Source organism: Macrosteles quadrilineatus, unplaced genomic scaffold (genome assembly GCF_028750875.1).
Source record: "Macrosteles quadrilineatus isolate MER2022 unplaced genomic scaffold, UCM_ALF_1.0 Scaffold_1__1_contigs__length_201487025, whole genome shotgun sequence".
Classification (NCBI taxonomy): Eukaryota; Metazoa; Arthropoda; class Insecta; order Hemiptera; family Cicadellidae; genus Macrosteles; species Macrosteles quadrilineatus.
Genome location: NW_026542594.1, coordinates 86,693,800 through 86,715,700, shown reverse-complemented (window position 1 = coordinate 86,715,700; position 21,901 = coordinate 86,693,800). Strand labels below are relative to the sequence as shown.

Below are 21,901 nucleotides of genomic sequence, written 5' to 3'. Positions count from 1 at the left end.
GAAGACAATGTGAATAGTTGAACAACCTTTAAATAGCTTTCCGTTCAAATGCCAAGCATTTTTACGTGTAAACTAGAAGTACGTTTCTCCAAGGCTGTCCAAATCTAGCCACTGCTTTTCTATTTCCCATTAATATCTCGCCTTCGGTTACGTGAATTGAGCAACTCCAGTTGTTATTTACTACTAGGCTTAGTTAACTAATATTCGCCGAGGAGACTGTTGGTTTATTATACAGTGTGTAAATTAAGTATGGAAACAAATCTGTATTTTTTAAACCAAAATAGATAGAAATATTGGGTTTGTGGCATTGACTGTTAACCAAGGTTCCGCAATTTTTTGCATCAGAAAAAATTTTTCACCCCCTCAGGGGGGGTAGGGGTAGGGGGTAACTTAATTTTTTTAAATAGCAACCCCTATTGAGTGACCTCTCATTTTGAAGGGTTTGTCAAGACAAAAGCAGTGGCACAAATCTTAGGTCGATATGTCATCCCTAGACGAAATGGCAGGCATTCAAAAACTTGATTGGGTAAAAAAGCGCCCATTTCACCAATTAAAAATGTTGAATGCCTGTTATAGTAGCCCCTATTGAGTGATCAGTCATTTTATAGCTTTTGTACCGCTAAACCTGTCACAAACGAATTGTTTGAAGTACAGATAAGACAGGAAATAAATAATCTAGAGCACAAATAATACACATCATAAATAATAACACATAATAAAACTAATTTAATACTGTAAAACACACACACAGACAAAAGGTATTACTATTAAAGTAATGTTTGCTGCTATTACCTGAATAATTCATAGATGTTGGAATTGATGGCCAAGAGCAACTTGACAAAGTCCTAAGCGATTGTAAAATTCGTTTAATACTCTGCCAATTGTTTGCTGATCAATTGCCCGTGCTTCCGCCAGAATCCTTTCTGAAAGCTCTTGTAAGTTTTGTGGTCGATTTACATACACTTTACTCTTAAGATATCCCCATAAAAAATAATCCAAAGGGGACAAATCGGGAGATCTTGCAGGCCATTCTATGGAACGCCTTCTACCTATCCACTGATCTGGAAAAGTCTGGTCCAAATAGTCCCTTACATTTACAGCGAAGTGGGGTGGAACGCCATCTTGCTGAAACCAAATACTTTCATCCACGGCATGCTCTTCATCCTCAGGAGGAAACTCTCTTGAAATAGCGGGTACAATAGACTCGCGCAACAGGTCCAGATAACGATCACCATTTAAATTACCTTCAATTATAAAAGGTCCAATTACCCTAAATCCAACTATTCCTGCCCAAACGTTAATCTTCTGAGGGTTTTGTGTATGGCATTCTTGAGCCCAATGTGGATTTTCATCAGACCAGTACCTCGAGTTTTGTCTATTGACGTGTCCATTGAGGCTGAATGAGGCTTCATCAGAAAATACTATTTTTGTTTTAAATAACGGATCTTGGATACACCGCTGCATCATTTCTTCACAAAATTGAATTCGACGATCAAAATCATCCTCGTTCAATTCATGAATTAGCTGTACCTTATAAGGATGAAATTTTTCGGCTTTCAGAGCTTTATGAACCGAAGTGTGACTTAAACCTAGATTACTACCGAGCTGACGAGTAGATGTAATGGGATTTTCTTGAATACTCAAAAGCACATTCAGTGTCATGTCTTCTGTTACAACTGATTTACGTCGACCAGTTTTAGCTTTATTTGCTACATCCCCTGTTTCCAAGAACTTAGTACAGATCTTACTTACCGTAGATCGGTTTATTTGATGATCTGGGTACAGTTCATTAAATAACTCACAAGTTTCTTGATATGTACGTGACCTATCCCCATACCCAACAATGCGGAGAATGTCAATTTTTTGCTGTGTACTTAAAAGAACCATTGTTAAACAAAACTACAGAAGCACTTGAATACACCTCTCTCTACAAAATTAACTAAACCAGAATGAGTAGATGAAACATTATCGAAAGAATATCCTTTAGAAACCCAAACAGCTACTGATAAGAAAGGGTAAATGGGAAATCCCAAGTTAGAAACCGTTTTTAAACTACGTTGTGCATCTGCATTTCGAAGGAGCTGAGATAACCAAAGCTACTTAAATTATTTCTAAAATTTCAATTTACTATTTCATAATTTCCTCTCTTACTTAATTACTATAATAATTTTTATAAAATGTCTTTTTATAATTTTATTACATAATTATAAACATAATTAATTGACATTTGGTTCTTGACCACCATTTATTTTAGGATAAACGGATTTTTTATCATTCTGCACGGGGCTGGGGCAAAATTTTGAATACGATAAAAACATCCACTTTTCAATCTAATAATGGTATCTGGAGTTCGGCTTACCCAATGTAACCCATTTAAAAGGTAAATTATGGGTATCCACACTGGATTTCGTTTGCCCATCTCGAAATTTAAAATGGCCGCCATTCTGGTTAGGGGTAAGATATCGACCTCAGGTTTACGGCATTGTATTTCTTTTGACAAACCCTTCAAAATGAGAGGTCACTCAATAGGGGTTGCTATTTAAAAAAATTAAGTTACCCCCTACCCCTACCCCCCCTGAGGGGGTGAAAAATTTTTTCTGATGCAAAAAATTCCGGAACCTTGGTTAACAGTCAATGCCACAAACCAAATATTTCTATCTATTTTGGTTTAAAAAATACAGATTTGTTTCCATACTTAATTTACACACTGTATATTATTTAAACTGTTATGGTTTGACGCATTTTTATCAATAACATTTTACATTGTTTTACTATGATTACACGACTAAATGAAATGCCCCCGCTGCAGCAAACCTGCCGACTAAGCGAATCTTCATTTTTCATGGATTGATTTTCAATTATTCAATCTATTAAATTAACATTTATGTTTAACGAGTACCTAGGTTAGCTGCTACAGGGATACTAATAAAGTGTGTTTTTTTTTTATTAAAATACCAATAGCTTAGTATGAAATAAATAAATCCACCTTGAATTTTCTCCGTGACCAATCACCGTACAAAAACAATTTGATATACTAAATTATTTGTTTTTTTTTAGCTCTTTACTACAAATACTTTTAATATAGCTCCCTTTTTACTTTTATAATTTATACACCTTATCGTCAAGTATTTACAAGTCATAACCATCCTCTCTTCATTTAGTTTTTGTTTCCTGTATAGTATGTTCAATACTGAATATACAAACATTCAGTATTGTGAAATGTTGGCATTGGACATACTTCTCTGCATATTGTAAAATCTTAAACTTGTTTCATGTTGATGACGTTGAGCGCAAGTTTTTACAAAGTATTTTTTTCTCGTTTTAAGGTAAATATTACTAATTTTGCTTTATTGTTTTTTTATAACCAAATGATAAAGCTAGTTTTTGTGATTAAATAGTTTAATTTGGTTTAAGTGAAACTGGGTTTGAAATAAGTTAAATGACAAGAAACAAATATAAAAAAATGTTGACATTAACCAAACACTAAATTTACTTCAGGAAATATGTTTAGTCGGTTATAATCTTCGTTCATAATATCTAACATAATATCCATAGTGAATAAGGAAATTAATATATTATTTCTTCTATAACAGTCAGTTGAAATAAAAGGTCAACATAAAAGGTGAAGAATCGCCAATTGCGTATGATGATGATTGGAGTGTCCAATCGAAATCGATCACCACTTACCACCGTTCATGTATATTTACCGTCTTGTGAGTAACAGTATAAGTGTAAATATATGTTATAAGTGATATAAGACGTTTCTTTTATTTACTTTCCATAAAAGGTCAGTGACAGCAGATTGTTTGCCGGGATTTCAAGCTTGACTTGTGTTGTTGTGTGGCGAAGTTGGTACATTGAGCTGTTTCTCCACATCTCCTGTTGTAACACACACCACGGAGCGAGACAATATCATAATGCAGCTATTGTACTGGGCTAATGGAATATTACACTGCCCGGCCTTGTTGTGAAAACTCGCTGTTCAATACTGTAGTGGGACTGGTGTATGCTCAACTGCTTCACTGCTTGTTAATAATTGCACTACAAACTCATCCTCAACTTGAAGGGTTTAAAACTGAGTTGATGAGGTTACGGATGAGATTAAAGACTTTTCAACTTGGAGAAGATTCGGATTAATTTTAGAATAACATTGTAGTCTTTTAGTTCCCACACTAAATGTTGCCTGTGCCAGGACTATAATTACACGTCGCCGTCTAAGTATTTAATTGGTTTATTGTTTGGTAGATAAACCTTTTTAATAAACTGGTTCAAATCATGAATTAAATTTGTTGATCTCTTGCAACTAGTTTTCTTAGTGCTTTAACAGAAGAGAGTCCTTGCTGAGTTTGGAATGAAACTATTTATTATTTGCCAAGCGTCTAAAATAAACTTTTTATGTAACAACAGGCAATGAAAACTTGCAGATAGTAAAAGTAACTTTTAATTTCATTAACACCGTTATAGTATGCAGTTGCTGCAAAATTTATAAAGTGTTTCGTGAACGTAGTTACCGCAGGTATATACGAAATAACATCAGATCTGTGTGTAGATATGCACTCTCTTCCTTTGAAACAGGTCTAATTGAGGTAATAATTATAAGAGGAATCGAATGTCGTAGTGAAACTCAACAGTTTATTGCGGTGCCCAAGTAAGGAAGTACCAGTTACAACGACTTCCCGTTCCCTCCAATAACATTCAAATCAATAGTTGTACCTCCTCGAGGCGCTCTTCTCTCTCCCCGTCCTTGTGGTGGAAAGTCTAGCCTCACCCCACTCAGGCAATAAGTCAGTACAGTAATCTACCCGACTTTACACAATTGTAAGACAAAGATTCATTTGAGTTGCATAGGTGACTGTGACTGCGTCCAAAAGTTAGTGTGGAACATTTATTTGTGCATACATAACCCTGGAGAGGACTAATTAATATCACTTGACGAATTATAAAATATATAAACTAATTACTATTGTGCGGTGAGTTAGAGGCATTGTGTGGCCAGTTGTAACTTTAGTCAGGACTATTTATTAAAAGCCCAATTACAAAGATTTGCTGGGATAAGAATGAAACCAACTAAATCCATAATATTTAGGGACAGGGTATAATGTTTGTGTTGAAAGTAAATACAATAGGCAAATCGTAGCTGTAAAAGTAAATACAAATTACAGTCAGAAATGTCAAAACCAAACAATCCCGTTGTTGTTTAGTGTGGATGTAGATTACCACGTTACTTTACTGTTTGGCTTTTGCAACGTGTCCTTTACCCAACATAAAAGCTAATTAATTACATTTGTCAACCGAAGAATGAGGAAAAGCCGTTGTCGCAATTGTTGCAGCGTTATTCAATCATTCAACAGACTGTGATTCCTACTTTCCAGTAATTGCATCTGACTCTGCGAAGGGAGGAATGACGCGAAGTGCCCATCGATCAGATGCTGAAGAGATTTGTCAGATGATGCACTAGTTCAGCCCGTTCTTTGTACGGAAGTTTAAACTGTACTATTGGTTATAAATAAAACTATTGCATTGTTGCAATTTACATTATTGCACGACTACGCTTGGCTAAACTAAGTTAACCTTTGCATTATCGTGTTCATTTACATGAGCTGTGTAGCAATGCAAAATTAAAACATTAACAAAATTCTATTGCCTATATAAGTTTATAAGCCTATATTAAAACGGCCATGTTTTGTGAATACGAGGAGTCACGCTAGCTTATGGTAGGCTATTCATCGAGCCACACACGGAATTGTTATTTTTCAAATTCATTTAATCAAGTATAGTCCGTAAAACAAATAGATTTTTTACAGTCAACTGACAAAGTGGGCTTCCTTGCACTACAGAAAGCCTTACTTTGACGCACAGCAGTATTCTAACCGAACAACACAAAACAGCGTGCTTTTATTATGCACGTAATCCGTGTACGCTTGAAAATAAGTTGGCAACACTTAAAGATATTACGATATTGTGACTACGATCAGCTGACGCAGCGTTTCCCATTTCGTTCAGTGTTTGGGTTTAACCTAACCTAAAAACGTGTTTTACAGTGTTCGAAAGACTAAATTATTTATATGATTTAAATACATATAACTACACATATAACTATTGAAATTTGAGAGTTGTTACAGGAGGGAAGGGGGGAGGGTTGGGGATAAGGAGGCGGGGCTTCGCAGCCGTGGATGCAATGACAGCTACCAACGCAGGCAGTGACAGGGAATATACAAGGGTCACTCAAGAATTCGGAGGTGGCGGGACGCGGAGATAGCGGGAGCACACGACTGAGAGTAGTGTTGACCTGCACCCTGCACTCTGGGAACTCTCTCACCCAGTTTATATAACTTGTGGGAACATCTCTCTCAGCATTGTTGCCAAATATTGCCTTACATAAGTCAGCTGTAACAGTCTTATCTGCTGCTTCATTGCGACTCTAGGCACTTCCTTGAGGGGTTGGGAGGTGGGATGCCTCACTGTTCTTCCAATACCACGGTCGCCACCGCAGGTTGGGCTTACATCAGTCAATAGTTCATGAAGTTTGTTTGTTCAAACAACCTTTTGTTTGTTTTCACTAAGTAATAACATCATAAGTCATACCTCATATCATATACTTACCTTTTGCCGCCAAATTTGCTACACAAGCACGCAGACAAGATGTTGACGCTAACTTGCATTAGTATGTATCGAATACCATATCATAGATGATCTTGGGAAAATTAAACCAACCAACGTGGAGTATTATGTACAAGAATAGCAATATACTGTATAGTTAAGTGGAACATGATTGCCTTTCCATTTGGAACTGAAAGTCGCCGCCCACACTGCAGAGTGTGGACGACTACCTTCATCCCAAGCGTTGAAGTCTCTATACCAAGTTTTTTATATACAATACAGATTACTTACTACTTCAGGTGTGTATGTATAGCTAAGAGTTTATATTACAAATGTCACAATAAACGTACAAAATAAGAAACAGTTTTTTACTAATATTACACTATAGTATTACTGAGGACCTTTTCATGAATGATTTCTATAAACGACTTCAGGTCTTTATGAATTAACTGGAGCGATATTTTCCCCTCGGTGACATATCAGACTCGGGAATGCGGTGACAGGTGAAAACCAAAGTGCTTCATTAACAAATTTTTACAAGAAAATTAATCATTTTACTATGTAATACGACTTGGAATGCATTAATCAAACTTATTTGTTGTTTTAACATATTCAATTTTAATAATATTTCATTGAAAATCTGTTCAATAAGTTTTGTTTACTATATATCACCATTTAAAAACGTTTTTGTAAATTAAAATTTTACGTTACAGCACTTATATATTAAGGTTATTTGCTCAACACACAATAATTTAAATTAATGTGACCAATGTACATTTTACATCCCGATCCTGACAGAGAGCTGTTTGTACAAGAGCAGACCTAGCACACAAGTCCATAGTTGTAAGAATTAAATAGTGTATATATACCTATTGCTAACAGCCGTAACAGATAGGTAGTTTTTAAAGTGTTTATGTCACAGATCTATAAAATGTTAGTGAACGTAGTAACCTGAGCTGCCAACTTCAATATTCGTTTGCTCTACAAGCCTCTGCCAACCATTGTGTGTTAATTATTTTCCGATTTGTTCTCGTGTTTTGCGAAGAAATGTGCAAAATGACGTACTGTAGCTATTTTACCCTGCCAAAAGCCAGTAAATGAGGTATTTTAGTTCGTCTTTGATTATACTTTTGTAAAATTAGTTAAACAAGTCACATAGAATAACTTGACTTTATTGCATCACTCTCAAACCTGTTTAAAGACCGTAAGGCAAAAATCCATCGATATCTGCATCGAGAAAGGCGGAAAGGGAATATGATGATGGGATTCCAATGCGATGATGCCACACCGTGTAATTTGACCAGTGATAACAGTTACCTGGTGACGGTTATGAAATTAATGTAAAGTGTTAGCAGTTCCGCGTAGAGAACATGCAATTTGGAGTGCCTTGGCGGCAGTCACGTGGTGGTACTGACATCTCCTGCAAGTACACGTCTTAGCAGAGATGTGCCTTGGCGGCAGTCACGTGGTGGTACTGACATCTCCTGCAAGTACACGTCTTAGCAGAGATGTGCCTTGGCGGCAGTCACGTGGTGGTACTGACATCTCCTGCATTGCAAGTACACGTCTTAGCAGAGATGTACAGTACTAAGGATGACAAGCCGTGGAGTAATGAATAAAATGATAAATGTTTGACTATTTGTTTTTGTTTCTATAATTAATGGTAAGTATGTAAACTCGAGGTAAAAAGAAATTTAATATTTAGAGGTAGCCTACCATATTAGTTATACACTAGCAGTTTGTTCATGTTGCTTGTTGATAGTTATTTGAATTGGTGAAAAGTGTACGACATTCTATAAGGCTATGTTTCATTGCTTATAAAAAGGTAGTGTGTGGGTTTCCACTTGTTCACAATTTCCCTCTATGCTGAATAATATTGCATTCCACTAATTTTTTATATCTTCCTGAGTGTTAAAACCTTTGTATGTGCGTAACAAAATCCTAGTAAGTATTTTCAGAGTTATCAGAATTATCTGGAATGTTCTAGGATGTGTTATAATCTTCTAAACGGCGTATGAAAATGCGTTATAGTTGTTGGTCTATAATGTTCTACCGGAAAACGAATATTTCAGATTTAATGGTACTAGGAAGATTTGTACATGTATAAATCAGAGTAACTCAATTCATGACCATTATTGTGTATCGTATTTTTACCCAGGCAGGCACCGTCGGGGTTCGCTGCTAGAAGTTGTTTGATTGTTAAAATAAATGCCCGCTCCAACTCTGCTGATTGGGTGTTTGTAACAATTTCACCAAACCACAATGTAATGACAACTTTTAGCCTGTGTATTTTTGCAACTAGACCGTGTGTTAGAGGGTGAAACCACCGTACGACCCAGATAGAACAACGTGGGAAACTCGGCTAATAAACAAGTCACAGGTAAAGTGATAATCACCTGGGCCAATTAACTCTGGAGTCTCCTAATTGATGGATACTCAAACAGGAGACTGCGGGTTGGGCATCAGTGCCGAATGGCTATGGCAGCCGTGGAGTATTAAATAAAATGTCTACAGAAACATATACGGTATTACTATCGATTATATTGTGTATACTGTGTGTATACAGTATTGAGGACCAAGACAAGACACAGACATTGCCATGGATCTTGGTTATTACAGTGTACGTCCTCGCGGCGGCGGCGTGCCTGTAGCAGGACTTGTGTGGAATCAGGTTGACCCTTGGTGAACTACAACTGACTTCCTCACTACACTACAGTACCAGGATGCTAACTATGGTGGCTGCTAGTGCTACTGTCACCTGGCCCGCGGAAGAGCGCTCTACTGTCCTGTCGTCGCTCATCGCGGTTTCGTAACCTTGTCCAGTTGCATTGTTGCATACGTCTATGTCGGGGACACCCACACAGAGAAAGTAACAGGCCCGTTGATTTGCATAGAGTTTCTCCAGATGGCCGCTCGTGTGCGTGTGTGTGATTCATTCCTGTACTTCCGCTCTCACTTTCAATACAGGAATCACAGGCAGGTCCTGGCTCCTCGCCTTGCCTTCGAGTCGGATTTGCGAATCATTATTGACTTCATTTCAGATATGGCGTTACCGCATTACTACAGTATAATGCTTAAAATCGCAAAAACACATAAAACTATGGTTAGTTTTGGTTTATACTGCATGTGGCTGAAATTGTGCTTCAGGAAGTATTACTTTATTGGAAGCTGATTGTGGATCGATAAAGTATTGTTATTTGGTAGATAAACCTAGATGAGCGTATATTGTATACGCCTGGAGACAGGTTAGGTAGCAATTCCAACACAAAATACTTGGTTATTTACTTATATTATAGGTTAGGTTAAAGCATAGGTTACACATAGCACTCAAGCATAGGTTAAAGGTATACTGTATAGGTAACGCATAGATATGTGCGTGCGTACTCTATATTACTATTACTTGTGGGGTAATCGCTTTAAATACAATTTGATATAAATTAAAGTAAGGGCGTTTCTTTATTCTTTAAAGGTAGCCCCTTTTCAATTGAGGAGAGCTTGTTAATTTGATGAATACTGTATTGACTTGTGGTGGACGAATATTAGTCCCGTCATCAACCTGTCTGTAAAATGCCATATCAAGGGTCGGTGGCTCGATGCTCAACAGAGCTCGTCTCCTTCGGACGCACTGTTTCATTAATTGGTTGACATAACATTTATTGCACCACTCTTACTTCTTCACAGCTAAATAAATACTCTCGGAATCCACCTTTGTATTATCGTACCGCGCATTGCTGAGCCCCGCCTTTTATCTCAGGTGATACAGAACCACGTGAAGGCCTACTTGTTTGTACTGAGATTACAATCTTGATAGGATTGGACAATGCACAATTAGTGTTTTGCGCGTTTGCTGGCGCCTCGCGATGCTTTCTCCAGCTCCTCTACTTTGACAACTCTTGCTCGTTATGCAACGCAGCACTCGGGTGAAAACAGCGAGGATTCAGTGTCATTAATGACGTCACGCGCCGCTTGTTGGCTCGCATACAAACACACAAGAGCCCTTGAATACTGGGACGGCCATTGTTCTACTGCATCAGTTAACCGCCAATTTCTTATGAATATTCAAGAGATACAAATTTTAGATTCTGACTTGAAAACCTATTAGAGTAAGTTTTTAGTTGTCTAATGGGAACTTTAAAGACCCGCTGGAGCAGAGCCCTGCGGAGTTTTCCAACATTTTATTTTACACAAACCTTCCCGGGGTTGTATATAACAACTTCCTAAAGATTCATCACGATCGGATGGCCGGTTTGGTAACGCATAAAGGACAAACAAACGTCAAACAAACCTACATTGGATTTTATATACAGATTTCGTATTATTAAAAGGGTCTAATAATATTTATATAATGTCAATACTTTTACGAAGTTTGCAAAACAAGCTCAAGTGTAGTAAACTATTCATTTAACTTTAAATGATTATATAAAATAGTGTTTTTATGACGAAGCATCGCGCAGTAAAAAACTTTCGTCCGCGTATGCCACAGAATAACAAGTTTAGTAAATGTTTATAAAATACGTTTTCAGACGTTGGAGTGCAGCAAGAAGATCATGAGCACATTATGAACTTTTCCCTAAGTGGCGACACCCTGTTTCAGATCTTTGTCAGATACGTGTATTACCTAACAAAGGATGTCTACACGAGTGCAACACTCCTATAGTTCGACAACGTCGCTGACGGTTTGCAGATATTGTAGAGTCCTGTCATGATCACTGTCGACATGTCACAACATCTTGTGTCAGATATTTGTCAGACACATGTATTACCTAACAAATTATGTCTACACGAGTGCAACACTCCTATAGTTCGACAACGTCGCTGACGGTTTGCAGATATTGTAGAGTCCTGTCATGATCACTGTCGACATGTCACAACATCTTGTGTCAGATCTTTGTCAGACACATGTATTACCTAACAAATTATGTCTACATGAGTGCAACACTCCTATAGTTCGACAACGTCGCTGACGGTTTGCAGATATTGTAGAGTCCTGTCATGATCACTGTCGACATGTCACAACATCTTGTGTCAGATCTTTGCCAGACACATGTATTACCTAACAAATTATGTCTACATGAGTGCAACACTCCTATAGTTCGACAACGTCGCTGACGGTTTGCAGATATTGTAGAGTCCTGTCATGATCACTGTCGACATGTCACAACATCTTGTGTCAGATCTTTGCCAGACACATGTATTACCTAACAAATTATGTCTACATGAGTGCAACACTCCTATAGTTCGACAACGTCGCTGACGGTTTGCAGATATTGTAGAGTCCTGTCATGATCACTGTCGACATGTCACAACATCTTGTGTCAGATCTTTGTCAGATACGTGTATTACCTAACAAATTATGTCTACATGAGTGCAACACTCCTATAGTTCGACAACGTCGCTGACGGTTTGCAGATATTGTAGAGTCCTGTCATGATCACTGTCGACATGTCACAACATCTTGTGTCAGATCTTTGTCAGACACATGTATTACCTAACAAATTATGTCTACATGAGTGCAACACTCCTATAGTTCGACAACGTCGCTGACGGTTTGCAGATATTGTAGAGTCCTGTCATGATCACTGTCGACATGTCACAACATCTTGTGTTAGATCTTTGTCAGACACATGTATTACCTAACAAATTATGTCTACATGAGTGCAACACTCCTATAGTTCGACAACGTCGCTGACGGTTTGCAGATATTGTAGAGTCCTGTCATGATCACTGACGACATGTCACAACATCTTGTGTCAGATCTTTGTCAGACACATGTATTACCTAACAAATTATGTCTACATGAGTGCAACACTCCTATAGTTCGACAACGTCGCTGACGGTTTGCAGATATTGTAGAGTCCTGTCATGATCACTGTCGACATGTCACAACATCTTGTGTCAGATCTTTGTCAGACACATGTATTACCTAACAAATTATGTCTACATGAGTGCAACACTCCTATAGTTCGACAACGTCGCTGACGGTTTGCAGATATTGTAGAGTCCTGTCATGATCACTGTCGACATGTCACTACATCTTGTGTCAGATATTTGTCAGACACATGTATTACCTAACAAATTATGTCTACATGAGTGCATCACTCCTATAGTTCGACAACGTCGCTGACGGTTTGCAGATATTGTAGAGTCCTGTCATGATCACTGTCGACATGTCACAACATCTTGTGTCAGATATTTGTCAGACACATGTATTACCTAACAAATTATGTCTACACGAGTGCAACACTCCTATAGTTCGACAACGTCGCTGACGGTTTGCAGATATTGTAGAGTGCTGTCATGATCACTGTCGACATGTCACAACATCTTGTGTCAGATATTTGTCAGACACATGTATTACCTAACAAATTATGTCTACACGAGTGCAACACTCCTATAGTTCGACAACGTCGCTGACGGTTTGCAGATATTGTAGAGTCCTGTCATGATCACTGTCGACATGTCACAACATCTTGTGTCAGATCTTTGTCAGACACATGTATTACCTAACAAATTATGTCTACATGAGTGCAACACTCCTATAGTTCGACAACGTCGCTGACGGTTTGCAGATATTGTAGAGTCCTGTCATGATCACTGTTGACATGTCACAACATCTTGTGTCAGATCTTTGTCAGACACATGTATTACCTAACAAATTATGTCTACACGAGTGCAACACTCCTATAGTTCGACAACGTCGCTGACGGTTTGCAGATATTGTAGAGTCCTGTCATGATCACTGTTGACATGTCACTACATCTTGTGTCAGATCTTTGTCAGACACATGTATTACCTAACAAATTATGTCTACACGAGTGCAACACTCCTATAGTTCGACAACGTCGCTGACGGTTTGCAGATATTGTAGAGTCCTGTCATGATCACTGTTGACATGTCACAACATCTTGTGTCAGATATTTGTCAGACACATGTATTACCTAACAAATTATGTCTACACGAGTGCAACACTCCTATAGTTCGACAACGTCGCTGACGGTTTGCAGATATTGTAGAGTCCTGTCATGATCACTGTTGACATGTCACAACATCTTGTGTCAGATATTTGTCAGACACATGTATTACCTAACAAATTATGTCTACACGAGTGCAACACTCCTATAGTTCGACAACGTCGCTGACGGTTTGCAGATATTGTAGAGTCCTGTCATGATCACTGTCAACATGTCACAACATCTTGTGTCAGATCTTTGTCAGACACATGTATTACCTAACAAATTATGTCTACACGAGTGCAACACTCCTATAGTTCGACAACGTCGCTGGCGGTTTGCAGATATTGTATAGTCCTGTCATGATCACTGTCGACATGTCACAACATCTTGTGCCAGATCTTTGTCAGACACATGTATTACCTAACAAATTATGTCTACATGAGTGCAACACTCATATAGTTCGACAACGTCGCTAACGGTTTGCAGATATTGTAGAGTCCTGTCATGATCACTGTCGACATGTCACAACATCTTGTGTCAGATATTTGTCAGACACATGTATTACCTAACAAATTATGTCTACACGAGTGCAACACTCCTATAGTTCGACAACGTCGCTGACGGTTTGCAGATATTGTAGAGTCCTGTCATGATCACTGTCGACATGTCACAACATCTTGTGTCAGATCTTTAACAGACACATGTATTACCTAACAAATTATGTCTACACGAGTGCAACACTCCTATAGTTCGACAACGTCGCTGGCGGTTTGCAGATATTGTATAGTCCTGTCATGATCACTGTCGACATGTCACAACATCTTTTGTCAGATCTTTGTCAGACACATGTATTACCTAACAAATTATGTCTACATGAGTGCAACACTCCTATAGTTCGACAACGTCGCTGACGGTTTGCAGATATTGTAGAGTCCTGTCATGATCACTGTCGACATGTCACAACATCTTGTGTCAGATCTTTGTCAGACACATGTATTACCTAACAAATTATGTCTACATGAGTGCAACACTCCTATAGTTCGACAACGTCGCTGACGGTTTGCAGATATTGTAGAGTCCTGTCATGATCACTGTCGACATGTCACAACATCTTGTGTCAGATATTTGTCAGATACATGTATTACCTAACAAATTATGTCTACATGAGTGCAACACTCCTATAGTTCGACAACGTCGCGGACGGTTTGCAGATATTGTAGAGTCCTGTCATGATCACTGTTGACATGTCACAACATCTTGTGTCAGATCTTTGTCAGACACATGTATTACCTAACAAATTATGTCTACACGAGTGCAACACTCCTATAGTTCGACAACGTCGCTGACGGTTTGCAGATATTGTAGAGTCCTGTCATGATCACTGTCGACATGTCACAACATCTTGTGTCAGATCTTTGTCAGACACATGTATTACCTAACAAATTATGTCTACACGAGTGCAACACTCCTATAGTTCGACAACGTCGCTGACGGTTTGCAGATATTGTAGAGTCCTGTCATGATCACTGTTGACATGTCACAACATCTTGTGTCAGATCTTTGTCAGACACATGTATTACCTAACAAATTATGTCTACACGAGTGCAACACTCCTATAGTTCGACAACGTCGCTGACGGTTTGCAGATATTGTAGAATCCTGTCATGATCACTGTCGACATGTCACAACATCTTGTGTCGGATCTTTGTCAGATACATGTATTACCTAACAAATTATGTCTACACGAGTGCAACACTCCTATAGTTCGACAACGTCGCTGACGGTTTGCAGATATTGTAGAATCCTGTCATGATCACTGTCGACATGTCACAACATCTTGTGTCGGATCTTTGTCAGACACGTGCCCACCGCTCGCCACCCATCGCTTTACTAGATTCTGCTTCCTGAACACTAAAACAAGACCTCACGAACGCTAGACGTGATCCTCGAGTTGATTGTAATCTTCCAGTTTCTTGCATCTACTTCCTTAATTCCAGAAGTTAAAACCACAGTACTCTTGAAAAATATTTGCTTTATTTAAATTAACATTCATGGTTTATGTTACGAATTGTCAAACGGAACACAATATGAAATGATCCATACGAATGGGGTGTTCTCAAACCAGAATCGTATTCGTTTGCGTACAATATGTTTATATAGCTTCATTTTAGCATATTTCCCGTATGGGAAATAAACTATTAGCCTACCCGAGGTCTAGTGGTAAGACCTATATATATATATACAGGAACGAGTTCGCGAAATACCATAAACGGACTATGAGAACAGGGTTTTATGGGATGTTCCATTGGGTAAAAACGTTTTTTTTTTCATTTTGACCCCAAAACATAAAACTTCAAAATTTATTTCCAAACCATTTCGTAGAGCTAAAAAAACAAATGATTTAGCACACTGGAGCCTTGTTGTGCGCTCAATGGTAATGGAAAAGATCTCAAAAACTGTGAATTTCATACTTTGTGGAGAGTTAGTTGTAAATTATTTTTCATAAAAAATTGTTATGATTAAAATTAATAGCTCCAGTATTGTTTATGTTTTTCTTTATGTTTTAGACTCAAAATAATCAGTAAATCATAGGCTTTAATTTCAGCTAATGACAGTTTGAATCTGATAAGCTCAAGATACTGTATTACTCAAACAAAATCATAAATATGATCATTTCTCGGATATTATATTTATTTTAATGCTGCCGAGTAGCATGGGTCCTCTAGTATTTTATTATCTTCCCTATAGCACTTATAGCAGCAAACCCAAGAAGTCATTAAACCTAACGCTATTAAGGAATTAATCTGACTTTATTAAATAAATATTTTATCGTATATCTAACCAGACAGATTGAAATTCTCTTAGTCTGCAGGTTTTTTGCGGTGGAGTATTTTTAATTGACATGATTATTTTTGTTTCAGATGAGCCAAGGCTGAGAGCACTGCTGCCTCAACACGGTATGTAGATCTAGTCCAACGACGCGATACTGGAGATGTTTCTAAAATAGTTTTGTCCTGTAAATTAAATATATAAACAACCATTCAATAGCACAAAATCAACAGAAAAAATAGTTTTAGATATGTCTTTGTTCGCTATGCATGAGATCAGCACACATTCATACTCATAGTGAGATATGTGTGTGTGTACCTTGTGCCTTCACGTAGAGGAAGTCTCAAAACGTGGCTGATTTGAAACAAATGCATTTGTAATTTAGTATTGATTAATACACACCCATACACAACCAATAGTTAATTAATTCTACTAATTCTTGAGTTTCAAATTCCAAGTTTAACTGTACATCTGATAGGTATCTGTTAAGTAGACTGTACGTGGGTTGGGTAACTGTGGAGTCTAGAGTACAAAGTGTGACTGCTCCAGTGACCATGAACAGATTGAGCCATTACAAACACATAAACGAGGGAAAGCACGCGACACGCGGCGGCCGTGCGTGCAGCGCGTGCAGAATGGCGGGAAAAGGCCACTGTCGACTGTTACTGTCACTGTCACTTTCCTCAACGTGTCCATGTTTTTATTAGGGTTTAATGTTGTTACAATAGATGGTGGTGATGATGCATGTTGATTATATTGAGGTTGAGACAGTAGCTCCATCATGTTGTGTCTACAGTTATAGTTTTTTTTATAAGTACTCGCGTGCCGCATTTAAACTTACCATGTCACATGTACCGGTACTATTATATCCGTGCTTTGCAACGGGAAGAGGACACAAAATATAGAAACATTTTGATCTTTACATCTGTTGTATAACATAGTTACACATCTGCCAACGCTTTTAGAAGCAAAATTCAACCCTTATGGCCTTTATAGAACATGTCGGTGTTGCAATAATTAGCAATTATTCATCATTATTTTCATTTAATTGGTCATAGATAGCTGAAGTTCAATTTTTATATTTAACTATAGCTGCTGTACCCGTGCTTTGCAATGGGAAGAGGACTTAGAGAAGAATTTTTAGTTGTGGACACACGAGCCGGCGACAGTTGAATTTCAGAACACACTGATCCCGTCGAAGTCCGTTTTGCCGGAGCCGGCGTCAGTAAATAAATCTAATATATAAAATTCTCGTGTCACAGTGTTTGTCTGCAAACTCCTCCGGAACGACTTCACCGATCGTTATGAAATTTGGTGTGTAAATTCTGTAGGTATGCGAATCGGACGTAAACTATTTCCCGTTTCGAAATTCTTAAAAGGGCTCCGCCCCAGTGGCTCTGGAGTTTCCCATGTTAACCTTATGAGAAATGGAATTACTGAATCTTAACAGCTGTTTCAATTAAACAAGTTGGTTCTGTTCTATGATGTTCAATAGCATTAAAGTTACAAGGATTACCAACAGGGTGCATCACTATTATTTCTTTTACATTTATGACAACAGCTAATTTGCAACCAAAAGGTGAGTGAGCGTAGCGAACGAACTTCAACCTGGAGGCGAGTGAGCGTAGCGAACGAGCTAACCTGAAGGCAAGTGAGCGCAGCGAACGAGCTCTAACCCAAAGGTGAGTGAGCGTAGCGAACGAACTTCAACCAGGACGTGATTGAGCGATGCGAGCGAGATCATCTTGAAAATTAAACGTAACGGTACTTTCTTTCCATCGGTCTGTCTTAGGGGAAACCTATAACTTAGGCGATACGAAGTTCGCCGGGTCAGCTAGTAAATAAATAAATCTTTATTGGTCATTAAAAAACAGATGTTACAATAGACCTCGTCAACAAAAAAGGTGCCAAAAAGTAGGTGCCATAGATTCTAGATAGTATAACATGGTCTATAACATGGAATCTTCACTAAATATAACAAAGACAACAAGAAAATAAATAGTTAAAAATCATTTGAAAACACAGTACTTCATCTATGACAGAACTATATACAGAAACAAAAAGTGAGGTACTTAATCAAAGTGTTTGAAAAACTAGGTGACAGTTGACTAAGGACTAAGTAAGAACTAGATAACAATTTTACCATTACAATTGTTTACTGCAAAAAATTCATCCAAACTGTATAAAGGGAGGTCAGCAAGCCAAACTATCAACTTTTGTTTCAGCCGAGTACAAGGAATGTCAAGTAGTTCACTTGCAAAGCAATTAACTATTTTTACCGATAGACTAACTAGCAAAACTGTGCTGTACTGTATTTAGTGTTAGTCTGGTGTAGGGCCTATCCAAAGCAGACCTTCCCCTTGTGCAATATGAGTGAAAAGTATTTCTAGACCTAAAAAAAGAAGATTTTGTTTTACAAAAATAACATACTCTAATATATACAAATTTACAGTTGTCAGGATACCTGTTGTTTTAAAAAGAGGTTTACAATGGTCCCTCAACCCTGAATTGGTCAACAGTCTTACAGCCTTGGACCGACATGTTTCGTGTCTCTTGGGCCCGCGCATGCGCAGAACACGTTTCTAGTAGTTTTGGCGCTTTTTTACTTACTTAATTGCATTATGGTGTGAAATGTAGTATTGTGATATTATAATACTTTAGTTGACACCATAAGGAAATTACGTAAGTACTGTAATACAATTAATTACAATGTATTTTTGAAAAATTGCCATGAAGTTATCTTTTTTGTAGAAAGAACAACACCAACAACACATCATCTTCTTCTGACGATGACATTATATAAACTGATTAATGTTGTGATTCCTTTATGGTGATTACTGTCATGTCGCCAGCACGTGCCTCTTCCCATGGTGGTATTTTATTATATGTCGCAGACATCATGCCCGCGACATCAGAAATATCGGCGATATTATATCTGCGGTACCGGTGTGTAACCCGCCTGAATAACACGGAATTTTAAATTTATATATTTTTTTAATTTTCTCCGTAACCAATAACCGTACAAAAACACTTTAGTATGCTAAATTATTTTTTTAAAGTTCTACAAGATAGGTAGTTTAGAGAGAAATTGGGAAATTTTATGTTATGATTGTCAAACATGAGAAAACCCCATACAATTTTTACCCCATAAAACTCCGTTCCCATGGTCCAATCACACTGGTTCACAAAAAATTATGTTTACACTTTTTTATCAAATTTCATCAAAATCGGATCATTTGCTCGAGTTATCATAGGACGGACATATATACTGTATATATATCTATGGTGTTTTTGGCCTCTGGGGACATCAAAATGAAAAAGTAAATGTGTCCCGGGTCCAGGTCTTACCATTAGACCTACAGTAATAGCTTTTTCCCTAAATGGGAAATTCGCTGAAAAATAAAATAAAATACCATTAACAAACATCAGCTGATATAGCTTCAGCAATTTTGTTGTGCCTTTTCAATAGTGTTTCAAAATATTAATGAAATCGTAATATCTACCTATATAACTTAAAGTTGGAAATTATTAATTTACTGCATATAAGAAATAATTCCAATTAGGATTATTTTTTAATAAAAAAATAAAGAAAACTTTGTATCTTCAGTAGGCCTACATATGAAATTTGGAAACAAACTAAACTGTAATATGATCATCAAAACATCAAAGATTAAGAAATTTAACAGTAAACATGACTCATTATATCTCTAATTTCATACTACAAAAATATTAACGAACAACACAATATACAAACCAGTTCTTTCTACCCGTTCTATTCATGGGTAGGCCTACATTCTATTCTTTCATTCATACGCTTATTAAGTTAACACACATTGATTAAGGAGACTTAGTTAAGTTATTTCATTGATTTTAGAAACAAGAGACACTGTGTACAACTTAATTTCATGATGATAAGAAATTAAATAATAGTGTAAAAAGTTGTACTCTTGGATTTGTAAACAGTGTAAATTCATATAGGCTAGTTTTGTAAAGATACGTAAGTTTAAACATCTATCAAGCAGTTTAAATTTGTTAGTAAAATATCAAATTGGTTAAAAACATGTACACCTTTATTATAGTTTTCTTATGGTTTCTGTAAAAATATATTGACAAGTCTACAGTTTCAAAACTCGGAGACGAAGCCTAGGTTGATGCAGCATTACAGCATCGGTTATGGGATCTTAGGCTGTAGCTCCTAAACGAGTTGGTTTATTGAAATAATGTCAAGAATAATAACGTTTTGAAATTGTCGTAGCACTGTACTCAGTAGTGCGGGCGTTAATCCACGCCAGGGAGTATCGCATCCACAGATAATGCCTATATAAATATCCACAATTCGTGACCTCCAACTCTCCAAGTAGCTGGACGACGCCATTAGAAACGTTGTTTCACTGAAAGTGGTTTCTGTACTGTGAGGCATGATCCATTATGAAAATGTGTGCTTATGTCGATTAAATGTTTTCATTAGATTAACAAATAACATGCAAATAATGTAACAAGGCATGCATTTATCCATGCATTTTTACCTGTACCCCTTTTGTGGGATTGTTCCTTGCATAGAGACAAACAGATTGTGCAATATAACCATGGGTCTCACATGCCTAGTTGTTCGTCTATCTGCTCGTATGTGCTTTTTACAAATTTCCTTTTAGCTTCCGCTTCAACAATAGAATCTTTAAAATTGATACATACATGTAACATTACGTTACAATGAACTTCGAAAATAGTATATTACGTTACTAGTCCTGAAAATAAGTGTTTACCGGACGAGTGTGGTCGTTCCTGTGCGAGACGACGTCGAGTACGGGATTACCATACGAGTCCGGTACACACATTTTGGACGAGTTACGTACGATAGTTTACGCCATACTACTAAATCCGTACAAATCCTTATATATTTCCATTAACTAAAGGACTAAAAATCACTAGTCATAACCTCTAAGAGAGGTTATGTTTTTGTTTATAACTACTCACTGCCACCTAAATACAGTATAATCAGCTGATTGGTGTCCGGCAAAACTCATTGCAGCACAGTAGTACGCAATGAAACCCCATTTGAATAAGCTGGCGGCAAACAGCTGTTTTCTGGACTAATTCCTTGCGTGGGAAGTTCGTCAAAATAATGTAGTGTGGCGTAATAATTATTTTTGTATCTTTAACCATTTTAAAATGACGGCTATTTAAAATTTTAAATCTTTAATAACACGAAAACAAAGAATGTTATCTAAAAACACAAAGGGTATTGTTAAAATTTAAAGACAACTTCAACTAAGAGGTTGCCATTTAAAGAGGTGCTAATGACACCCTAAACAACAAAATAAGTCAAAAAACAACTAAGTTATGACACTTTTTATCACCCAATTTTTAAATAAGCTAACAAGCTATATGACATTTAAAATGTTTAGCACAGTAAACAGTATACTTCAGCAAAGTAGTCAGAACCCATAGTGTATAGGAGCATAGTATGGTTGCTAGTAGCGCCTTCAAGCCGTGGAACAGTCTGCAATGTTGGTATGTAG

The 21,901-nt window shown here is 37.4% G+C and overlaps 1 protein-coding gene across 1 annotated transcript in view; it reads left to right on the top strand.

Annotated features, from left to right (window-relative positions):
* The window catches only part of LOC129003873 (uncharacterized), a 67,257-nt gene that overhangs the window by 35,035 nt on the left and 10,321 nt on the right, over window positions 1–21,901 (top strand). The window contains exon 2 of the mRNA XM_054432592.1: window positions 16,475–16,510. Within this exon, the coding sequence (XP_054288567.1) occupies window positions 16,475–16,510 (36 nt within the window). The remainder of the gene's footprint in view (window positions 1–16,474; window positions 16,511–21,901) is intronic.